At 33.5% G+C, this 12,096-nt stretch overlaps 1 protein-coding gene across 1 annotated transcript in view; it reads right to left on the reverse strand.

The window, feature by feature from the left end:
* The window catches only part of Dhc98d (Dynein heavy chain at 89D), a 29,331-nt gene that overhangs the window by 12,762 nt on the left and 4,473 nt on the right, over positions 1–12,096 (reverse strand). Inside the window, exons 13-25 of the mRNA XM_083032145.1 lie at positions 9,165–11,057; positions 8,617–8,804; positions 8,258–8,537; positions 7,871–8,115; positions 4,157–4,676; positions 3,547–3,977; positions 2,698–2,861; positions 2,184–2,531; positions 1,626–2,017; positions 1,241–1,378; positions 973–1,163; positions 617–792; positions 82–335 (exon numbers count right to left, since the gene is read on the reverse strand). Coding sequence (XP_082888271.1) covers positions 82–335; positions 617–792; positions 973–1,163; positions 1,241–1,378; positions 1,626–2,017; positions 2,184–2,531; positions 2,698–2,861; positions 3,547–3,977; positions 4,157–4,676; positions 7,871–8,115; positions 8,258–8,537; positions 8,617–8,804; positions 9,165–11,057 — 5,220 coding nt within the window. The remainder of the gene's footprint in view (positions 1–81; positions 336–616; positions 793–972; positions 1,164–1,240; positions 1,379–1,625; positions 2,018–2,183; positions 2,532–2,697; positions 2,862–3,546; positions 3,978–4,156; positions 4,677–7,870; positions 8,116–8,257; positions 8,538–8,616; positions 8,805–9,164; positions 11,058–12,096) is intronic.

Here is a 12,096-nt window from a genome sequence, read left to right on the forward strand (position 1 = left end):
TTTATTGATACAATTAAGAAATAAAGAATATTAAGAAATTAATGTTGCCATTTTCAATATCCATGCATAATGTAAATGTACCGTAAATCTTCGAGCTTTAACTTGTAGGGCCGAGCGTATAGTTTGCAACTGGGTCGAGATAACCGAGAGAACGGAGGTATCGATACGATTGAATTCGTCGAAGCAACCCCATGCCCCGCATTGAGCCAGACCACCGAGAGTCTTCCCGATCGCGATATAATCCATTCCTTCTCCGCAGTTAGTGACAACGCATAAGAGGCCCAAAGCTTTTGCTAAATCCTTGACTGTCTCAGTCTTGCCGGTTCCAGCAGGACCTTAATGTTTAAAATCAAGATACTTATTAGTATTGTGTATTTAAAGAATGCATTAAATGCAAATTAAAAGTATTGATTTTGTATGAAAATTTTTTTAAATTGTCCGATGTTTTATTTCTTTTTTTCTCTTTATTTTTGTATTTTTTAATTATAATATAATTTTAAATTTATTTATTTTTTTTTTTATTGCAATGCATTTGGTTAGGTTTAGAATAGAAAAGTCATTATATTCGATTCATTCGAGAAATCGCAACTGTGCTACGTGTATGCGTTTCACGCACCCGCTGGAGCACCGCCTAAGTGCATCGAGAGAGCTTGCGTGATAGTGAGATATATCCTGTCTGTCAGAGGCGTAATGACCAATCTGCCGTTAAGGCCCATGTACTCGTAACCGTATTCGAAAGTGCCTGTGCATTGATTTATCCATATATTGTCCAGATCATGAACCCAGTAAAATCTGCATGTATACAAAAATAATTAGATTACAAAATTATTGCATAAAAAATAATGGTAAAATATTTATTAATAAAAAACAAAATATAAAATTTATTAATCTTATTTAGAATCTATTATATCTATGTATAATGTATGGTGCCGGAAATTACAATTTTTTTTTACTGAAAAATAAACTATAGACCTTAATTGGCTTTCCCATTCGAATTCCGAAGGATCTATAATGCTGTCTCTAACAAAGGTCTCGATAATATCACGAATGTGCACGTCGATGGTTAAAACCATGTCAATCTTTTTTCTATCGTTGTTTGTAAGCGTATCGCTGCCCATCAGTGTCACCACTTCGTCTAGTTGATTGTTGAGTTGTTGTAAATACTATGCACAAGGAAGAAATATATTCTTTTATTCTAATGTAAAAGAATTTTACTTAGGATTTTTCACCTTCTTTTTACCTCCTTCATGGCCTGTTTATCTCCTTGGGACATTTTATCGAAAACATTTTCGACCTCTGCAGTCCACCATATCTGATTAGCCGTGAGAACCATCATACCTTGAAACTCAAGTATCCACTCCGTTCTCGGTCTTCGCACCTGCGTTTACGATATTATACAGTTTTTGTTATTAAAAATATTGTGAAAATTATAACATAATTAATCGAGAAGTTTTAATCAATTATCACACTTTTTCTATATAAATATAATAACTTTTCTCGTATAACAAAAGATTAACAGTAAGGAATATAATTGTATAATTATAGATATGTTTAACAAAAAAAAAATATATTTTACTGAGAACAAAATCTGTGCGAAAAATAATGTACAATAATTTAATATAAACCTTGCCGTAATTGTAGACCGCTTTTTTCGTCAAGTATCGATTCGATCTTTTCATTTCTTCGAGAGCAAGACCCATCCAGATTTCAATCTTATCCTCCGTGGCTATAGGATTCCTAAATTCCATAATTTCCCTCTCGCAAGATATGAGAGCCGTCGCTATCAGTTTGTCTCCAATGTCAGCCACCAGTTTGAACCTATCAAGATTATCGAACATTTTTCCAACGTGCTCCTGGATGATAGTGGGATTACTGCTACCGAGAATGCTCAACAGCTCATCGTCGCTAATAAAGTTGAATCTCGGGAATATAAGGCGTTTATTGCGCAGGTATTCTGTGAGGGATTTTTGACACTTGTCGAGGGCTGCTATCATGGCTTCGAATTCATCTTTTCGGCCTAAGTACAGTTACAGACACACAGCAGTTTATTGTAACACATAATTTCTATGTTATTTAAAAAAATTTATATTAATTTTATTTTGATTTTATTTATATACATATATAATTTTTTATAATTTTTTATAATTAATTTGCACGAATGTGTGCGCAAATTTCATATATACCATAAATCGTGCAACATTCTAAAACATTGCGTCTCTTCGACGTGTCGATCATGACTTTCTTGAAGATTTGGTCGATGTCGTCAAATCTTTTCGTTTCATCCGGTAACTGAACCCGGATGTCGCCGCCCACGAAGATGCCCTCGAGATATAGCCATTTTTGCTGCAGTTCCACCCACACCTCCAGAACTTCGGAGATCGTAAGCATCGAGTGTTCCCATTTCTGAACGACGTTGAGGAACGGTCCAATAAATTGCGAAGCTGCCATGCTGTGCACGGTCAGCATATTGTCCTCGAGTACCAGATTCAATTCGTCGAGTGATCCAAGAATAAAGCCACGATCTTCCATACCTGATAAATATGATCATCGTAGAATTTTGCACACTTTATTTATAATTATATTAATATATATTAATATATATATTAAATTATATTAATATATAATTTATTTATAATTATAATAATATATAATAATTGAACATGATTTTTTTTCTAATAACTGAAATAACTGAAATACCTTTATAATGTTTTATGACATTGAATTCCGTAAACTTCCATACTTCCGCTAATTCTTTCACGCCTCTTTCTATCGCAAGCTCCTTCACGGCATTCATCACAATATCTTGCGCGATGTCTTGATACTTTCCTAATTCCATAGCGAACATATTTTCCAAGGTAAATCTGAAATAATCCGATATTTATACTCGTATTTTTATGTATTTAAATTAAACAAACAACGTGATTTTAAAAGCTTACCCCTCTAGCATAAAAGATTTTCGTTGCGCCATTTTTGTATCGGATTAAAAAGTGTCTATATATCATTAATTGTATTATTAAAAATTAAATATCAAATTTATGCACTCGCGAATTTTGCACTGGCCATTAATCGACTATGTCACAAGAATCTATAAAAAAACAGATGTGCAATCCAAAAAAATTATGAAATAATATATGCAATGTACATCAATTCATTTATCAGAAAAATTAGGCAGTTTTTCTGCAATAATTATTCTGAAATACAATATACATCTTTAAAAAATAGTGTTTACTATATAAATATTAAAAAATGTAGGTATACACAAAATTTGTAAATATTGCAATTGCACAATATAAATTAATAAATAAATAATGCACACAAACACACACACACACACACATATTATATATATATAAAGTAAATATAATAAAACATACAAAATTTTATTCCCCCAATTATTTAACGCCACACATTTGCACGTGTAAATAATATAATAATTATCTATATTCGTGACTAATTCTTCGCAATTAAAATCGCACTCTACTTGCGCTGTCCGTTTAAATCCGCACATATAATTAGTACTCATTTAATTATTCATCATCCGCACACCTGTCCGGGTCCATATCAAAATATTGTCCAGTTCTTTTCATCAGCTCTTGCCAGTGTCTCTCACGCATAGCCTCATTTTTCAGCTCAATGAAGAGCGGCACTGAATTCTTGAAGTTTCTCATATTGGCATACAAGGCATGACCGACGTTTATATCCCTCACGGATTTCGGCAGTCGTCGAAACTCTCTCAAAAAGTGTTCCATACCCTCCATGAGCTGCTGGGGATTCAAGTTCACCCAGAGAGTCTTCGCCCAGATTTCTCGTGCGTGTCTTTGTTGTTTGTAGAGATTATACAGCATCTCCATGCCCTCGTAATCTGCCTTAACTTTCAATAAAGCTGAGTAATCAGCAGGCGGCAAATCAAACAGAGCTTCGTACTTTATTAGGCTCAAGCGTTTTTCCTCGTGTTTGCTGATCAATTTGCCATATTCCTGTAAATATGCGAAGAAAACTGAATGCCATAGCCGACAAGTGTGACTTTCTCATCAAAGAAGTTGTTCAATCATTAAACAAAAAATATAAAAAATATAAGAATTTACGAGAATTTTAGATGACAATAAATTTTTCAAAAGAGTGCAAATTGTATAGTATTTTTTTCTTTTTAACGTACATCCATTTTCATCAGTCCCAGCTCCAGATCATCCCCAGTGCTTCCGGGACCATGCGCCTCAAAATCTTCGGCAAATTTCACAGTTTCTTCTAAGAATTGCCGGATTTGATCCTCGATCATCTCAGCAAATTTTTCGACGGTGCTCTCCAGAGTCGAAGCTCTGTAAAACACTCCGAGATATAAGGATTCCCATTTGCGTTGTAATTCGTACGCCATCGCTTCGTCCGATGGAGGGAACTCAATCGCGTGGGTGCGCATTGTTCGAAAACATTTCTGATAAGAAAGGTATTGCACTTCAGCTTGGATCGCCATATTTTTCACGTCGGTGATCGCCTGCATGATTGACATGAAACGATCCAATCCAGTCACAACCAGTTCGATCTCGCTGCGGAAAGTATCGATCTGAGTTTTCAATTGATTCATAGACTCTACGGTGTCGGACAGAAGATAATTTCCTAAAATCTGTTTCCACTCCTTTGCTTGACGCTCGATGTTTGATAAGAGCGGTGTCAGGTTGAGCCTTTGAAACGAAAAAAGACCTAAATTAAAACAGAGATCTATACAGAAAAAAATGGATAATAATTTAAGAAGCTAAATTTAAGTAACACATTTTGAAATAAAAAAAGAGTTAAGAGAATCCATTATTTATTCCAACATAAATTTTTCAAAACTAGAACAACACAAGCGCGCGCTACGCTCGCGCCACTCTTCTATTTTGTATTTAAAAAAATGATATTTTTAAAATAATAATATAAAGTTTGTTTAAACTAGATTAATATTTGTTGACAGAAATCAACTGATTAAAGCGTCAATTTGCTCATTAAATTTTTAAACAAAAATATGTTATAAAAATTAAAATAATAATATGTTTTAAATAATATGTTATGGTACTTTAAACTCGATTAATATTTTTGACAGAAATCAGCTAATAACTCTCAAACTATATTAATCGAGTTTGAAGTACTAAAACATTATAATTAAAACATATTATTATATTATATAATTTCTATTACATACACTATTACTTAAAAATTTAATATTATGTATATGTAATAAAAAAATTGTACGTTGGAGTCTGCAAGGGACCAAAATATTCTGCAAACAATGTATTATAAATAAATAAATAAACATGGATATTTTTGGCTCGTTTTATAATATTAAAAGTCGACTCTATGTCGTCGCGGACACTACATTCGCGCATTCTTATATTAGGTATATTTAATATAAAAATTTGTACCCTTGTGTCTGCTTGGTACGAAAATATTCTGCAAACAATGTATTGTCAAAATATATAAGAGATAAATTTTTGGTTCGTCTTATAATATTAAAAGTCGACATAATATCACCGTGGACTCAATGCGCCGCATTTTTATATTATGTACATTAAATATAAGAATTTGTTGATTTATTTTTCGTATATTAGATAAAAAAGTTTGTACGCTGGTATGCTGATAGTACCATCATAATGTGCATATAATGTACTGTTGAAATACATAAAAGATTAATTTTTGGCTCGTTTTAAATTATTGAAATATAAAATTTTAAGGCCGCTGACCCTATACGGCACGGATTTATTTTACGTATAATAGAACAAAAAGTTTGTACGGTGGTATGCTGATGGTACCATCATAATGTGAATATAATGTACTGTTGAAATATATAAAAGATTAATTTTTGGCTCGTTTTAAAATATAGAAAAATAAAATTTTTAGGCCACTGACCCCATACGGCGCGAATTTATTTTTCGTATATTAGATCAAAAAGTTTGTACGCTCGTATGCTGATGGTACCACAATAATCTGCACACAATGTACTGTTGAAATATATAAACGAATAATTTTTGGCTCGTTTTAAAATATTGAAAATTAAAATGTTTAAACCGCGGACAACATACAGCGCGGATTTATTTTACGTATAAGAGAACAAAAAGTTTGTACGCTCGTATGCTGATGATACCATCATAATGTGCATATAATGTACTATTGAAATATATAAAAGATTAATTTTTGGCTCGTTTTAAAATATTTAAATATAAAATTTCTAAGCCGCTGACCCTATACGGCGCACAATTATATTACGTGTATTTTACCAAAAAGTTTGTAGGCTGGTATGCTGATGGTACCATCATAATGTGTAGACAATGTACTGTTAAAATATATAAAAGAATAATTTTTGGCGCGTCTTAAAATATTGAAAATTAAAACTTTTAAACCGCGAATCTCATACGGCGCACAATTATATTACGTATATTGTATCAAAAAGTTTGTAGGCTGGAATTCTGATGGTACCATCATAATGTGTAGACAATGTACTGTTAAAATATATAAAAGAATAATTTTTGGCGCATCTTAAAATATTGAAAATTAAAACTTTTAAGCCGCGAATCTCATACGGCGCACAATTATATTACGTATATTGTATCAAAAAGTTTGTAGGCTGGAATTCTGATGGTACCATCATAATGTGTAGAAAATGTACTGTTAAAATATATAAAAGAATAATTTTTGGCGCGTCTTAAAATATTGAAAATTAAAACTTTTAAGCCGCGAATCTCATACGGCGCACAATTATATTATGTATATTGTATCAAAAAATTTGTAGGCTGGTATTCTGATGGTACCATCATAATGTGTAGACAATGTACTGTTAAAATATATAAAAGAATAATTTTTGGCGCGTCTTAAAATATTGTAAATTAAAACTTTTATGCCGCGAATCTCATACGGCGCACAATTGTATTACGTATATTGTATCAAAAAGTTTGTAGGCTGGTATTCTGATGGTACTATCATAATGTGTAGACTATGTACTGTTAAAATATATGAATGATTAATTTTTGGCTTGTTTAAAAATATTAAATATCAACACTTAGTCGTCGCTGATCTTATGCGGCGCATCTTTATATTATGTATATTAAATAGAAGAATTTGTACGCTGGTGTCTGCTTGGTACAAAAATGTTCTGCAAACAATGTACTGTCGAAATTTGCAAACAATGTATTTTTGGCCTTTTTAAATATAGTAATATACTTAATATAAAGATGCGCTCTATTGGGTTTGCGGAGACTTAGTGTCGATTTTTGATATTTTTGAACGTAAAGTATTGGACTTGATTCTAAGGTTGTGAAAGCCAACTATCGCTGCTAATGATTTAAACATTAAATAAAAAGCGCTTTTAAAAACAAAAGAAAATGGCTCTTCCTTCGGTTATAAAAAATATTAAAAGTTATTTAACGTAAGGTTATGATGTCTAAATAGGGACCCTAAAATTATGAGAAGATTAATTATCTTCACTAATGATTTAAACTTTTTAAAAAATGAACTAACGGATTTAAAAATATAGTTGCTGAATGTTGATAAAATGTTTTTCCGTTCGATAATAAAAAATATTTAAAAAATACGTGACATGACATAACGTTATACTCGACTTTATAATTATGAAGTAATTAATTATCGCCGCTATTGCTTTAAATTATGGGGGAAAAATGAAGTCGACACGATACGAACTGTCATTATCATGCCCATAGATTCGTTTTGCTGATATCGACCAATCACATATAAAGAAAAGAGTCAACAATGCACGCGATACATATTGACTCCAAACGCGCACTTTTCGCATCTACAACCCTTTTTTCATAAGGATATTTTTATCATCTATAAATATATAAATTTTTACATTATAATATAACGATATAAATTGTTAATATCACTTTACCGTACACTGCTTATGTCAAAGGAAGACGACATATCTTCGAGTTCCTCCAAAATGCTTTCGTAAAATGTGAATTTTTCGTCGTATTGTGCCAGAGTGGGTTTCGTCGCCACAAATTTCTCACAAACGAGATTTTTATCGAACGACCACAAATTGTTGTATTTCTTCCATTTATATAAATATCGCCAGCAATCCGTCGAGATTCTGTACGCTGTATCCTGAACTACTTTTATGAGGTCATTAATTATCTGTGAATATTTAGAAAGATATTTTTTTTTAATTGAAACAAACACTCTATGATATTTGTAATTATTTGCTTAAACATTTACTCTGCTAGACTAATATAAAGAGTATTTAGCTCGTAATTTTAACTTGTAAGCTTTACTCAACTCGGACACTCATCACGTCCTCGAAGAAACTGAAAAGAACCAATTCCTCCGAAAATTCTTTTCTCTGTGGTTTGCACTCCAAACAAGTTCCATTCATCCATCTCGAGAATTTTTTTAATCTTTCCAGTAGATCTCGCACGTCTTGACAAATAATGTTGTAAATCTCATTGGGTGACGGGCGTAATATTACTTCGGATGCTATTAATATCGCGTCTACTTGGAAGATTGGCTTAGTGCTGTTTAACATTTTGTTTAGAACCTCCATGTTTCTTACCATGCACCTAGAAAATAAAAAATATCTCAAATAATGACATTTATTAACGTACTGAATTTATTGCTTATTAACAAAAAAAAACATACATTATAAAGGCAGCAAAAATTTTCTTCTCGTATTTTTCATACAAGAGTTGCATGGCTGGACTTTTTCCAGTGGAAGTACCTAGCACCAAGCTTTCCAGTTTTACAAGCATTGGACTGATTGACTGGTAAGCCTTTAACATTAATGAAACCAGCTCGGACCTTCGATTTTTTATTTCCATAAAATATGTCTACAAAGATAAAAGAAATTAAATGTTGTTAAACCAACGAATAATTCTATTTATATAACATTTATAAGATATTTGAAAAAAATATATTATAAATTACTTATAAATTATAATTATTTCTGATATTACAAGATACATTATATTATCTTGATAGCCATTTAATCAACGATACCTAGAAATTTAAATCATAAGTTTATTTCTTTTCTTTATTACACAATTAAATATATTTATATTATCATAAAAATTTGACATATTAATCCAGAAATTTTTTTTTCGAAAAAATATAATTTTATTGATTTATTTAATATATACCTATACAAAAAAATTTTTTTAAGAAAATAAAATTTATTTAGTAAAATATACCTTGCACGGTAAGAGACTCTCTGATTCAATGATCTCTTTCTTCGTAGAAAACAGATGATACGATTGCAGCTCAGAATTGATTCGATTGTCAAGTTCTTTCTTTATCTGTTCGACTTGATTGATAATGGAATTCAAGTTCTTCAATATCCTATTACAACTCGCCGCATAATCCGAAATGCTCAAGGAGTTCCAATTAAATCGCGTCACACCAGGCTGAATATGCTTCTCGACATCTTGCAGAGTTTGCTTCATCAACTGTACATCCACTTTATCCAACGTTTCCAGAATATCGTTGTACTGATCGATCATTTTCCTGATGACGTCGATGTCCGTTCTCAACCGATTCTTCTGAATACCGACGTCTCTGACGGTCGTGGGCAATTCAAAACCCAATTGTTCCATCAGTTCCGCCTCTCTGATCACCTCAAACACTTCCCAATCGAAGTTGACTTGAAAGCGTAGCTGACACTCTAGCAGAATAGCGCCGCTCATGAACTCTTCCCAGGTTATCTTTGCACGAGTGTCGTGTCTGTCGGAGCACACGGAGGAGCTTTTGCTTGCATCTTTCAACGAGGATATTCTGGCATCAATCTTTCCTTCCGGACGCAACTGAACCGTAGAAACGATTTTAGAGCCCATACTTTCGATCTCCGCACTAGACTTCGATATTACGACGCCGTCGTACTTCAGTAGAGATTCACGTGAAATCGACAGAATAGAACTCGCGTTTTTAATTTTCGTCTTCGATATTAGATGGACTAGTTGAAGATCCTTCGCGGCTCGTTGTTCATCCGGGAAGGTCAGAGTAGCCGGGGGATTCCGTTCAACGCGTACTATCCTCAATACGCTCTTTTTCATGATGGCAGTTACTGTCGGTAAAGCCTTGTCGAGCCACGTGTTGAACTTTGTTTTTTCGAACTCTTTCAGCTGCTTCGCGAGATCAACGTATTGGCTGAACGCGAGAATCTTCAGCTCGCTGTGCTTCAGATCGCGCACTTTTTGGAAGATCAGCACCGGCCTATGCAATCTGTGGAATAGCTGCCTCACCCAGAAGATTGCTCCCGCCATCGGCGGGTGATACGTCAGCAATGGCGGATGCCGTTTGCCACGGTGATATATGTCTTCCACGATGTTGATCTCTTTACTAAACTGCTGCATAATTACATCGAATTTGCGTAGCAACTGACGTTGAATGGCGACACGGGTCTTTATATTCTTGAATTTGAGCAACATCTCTAGCGCGTTCTCGGCGTTGATCAGCACCGTGAAGCATTCGTCGATGTAGAACTTGGCTTGATCCTCCAGATATGTCACCTGCTCATAGAACCAGGCGGTCATGGCCTCCCAGTTTTCCTTGTTAAATACATTGAAAATGTCGAAGTCGGCCGCTTCGATCGGCACCACCAGCGCGTCTACTCGTTTCACCACAGCGTCGATCTGCGCCGGATCGTTTATGATGGATTTGAGATCTGGTCCGAAGATGTTGTAGAAGTCTTGCAGCACGTCGGCAATCTTGTAAAGATCGCTGCACACTTCGGCGATGTACTCCGTGTTCTGGAAGAGACGTTTCTGATCGAATTCCCAACGAACTCCCTTTCCCGACAGCTCGATATCCAGTCGAGTCTTCAAGTACGATCGTTTCCACTGTTTCAGCATCGCACTGGCTACGCTCGTTTTTTTTAGAATTTCTTCCAAAGGCTTCTTGAACAGTAAGACGATAGTCAGATTTTGCTTGACGTTTTCGCAAAGTTGCCACGATATCCGGTCCATCAGCAGCAGCAGTTTCTCCTCGCGACAGTAATAACTAGATAACACCCAGAGCATTCGCAGACCTTCCATCAACGAAGGTATGCACCCCTCTATAGATTCGAACGAATCCGATTCGGTAATCAACTGTAGTTTTAATAAAAATATATAATAGCCAATAAATATTATTAGAATATTTGCATAATTTTTTAAAGATTATATTCTTCGATTTATTTTTGAAACATAAATTTGATTTACTTTTTTAAACATTTAATATTTGTCATTTTAATTTCCTGATATAGTTAAACTTGAAATTAAAATTCTATTCCCTTTCTAAAAAAGGCATGTTAAGTTGATTCTCGAAAGTCTCGAAGTATTGTTATTTCTTTTCCGCAATGCTAATTGACTGTCTCTTCGCGTTGGGCGTTATATTCGTAGCATCGAGATTATCAGTTAATAACTGTCAAAAATATTAACCGAGTTTTAAATATTGTAACATATTATTTAAAACATATTATTATTTTATTTAATTTTATTTTGGACTAACTGTCAAACTGCTAACCCTCTGACAACCTCTCGATGCTATGAATATAATGTACAACGCAAATCGTGGCAGCTAATCAACATTGCGAAAAAGAGGCAACAATACTTGCGAGAATCGACTTAACATGTCTTTTTAGAAAGGGACTAGAACGACACAAGCGCGATTCCTCAATTTTATGTTAAAGAGAATGATACAAAAAAATCAGCTGATAACTGACAAAAAATATTAACCGAGTTTAAAGAAGCTAATTTCTATCAAAAAATATTAATACATTTTTCCGTCAATAAAATCGTAATTAGTCTCGATATTTTGATTATCAAAAGATTCTTGTAGAAAATTCTATTTTTTATTCGCATTTTTTGCTTTAGATTTAAATACTAAATTTTTATGCATTGCATAATTAAATAATATATATTTTATTATGCATAGATTGCAATGGATGCATAATAATATGTGAATTAATTATGCAATAATAAAAATTCATTATTATTTAAATCTTTAACAGAGAACAAAAAATAGAATTTTCTATAGGAATCGTTGGATCAAAATATCTGCGCTTCTATTAGATTCGCGCGTCTGTATACATCCACCACGCTGCGCGTCTCGCGCGAGACTGACAATGAGCAGCGGTATCGCCAAGCA

Source organism: Prenolepis imparis, unplaced genomic scaffold (assembly GCF_030444845.1).
Source record: "Prenolepis imparis isolate NDT839.2.m4 unplaced genomic scaffold, iyPreImpa1.0 SCAF_2, whole genome shotgun sequence".
NCBI classification, from domain to species: domain Eukaryota; kingdom Metazoa; phylum Arthropoda; class Insecta; order Hymenoptera; family Formicidae; genus Prenolepis; species Prenolepis imparis.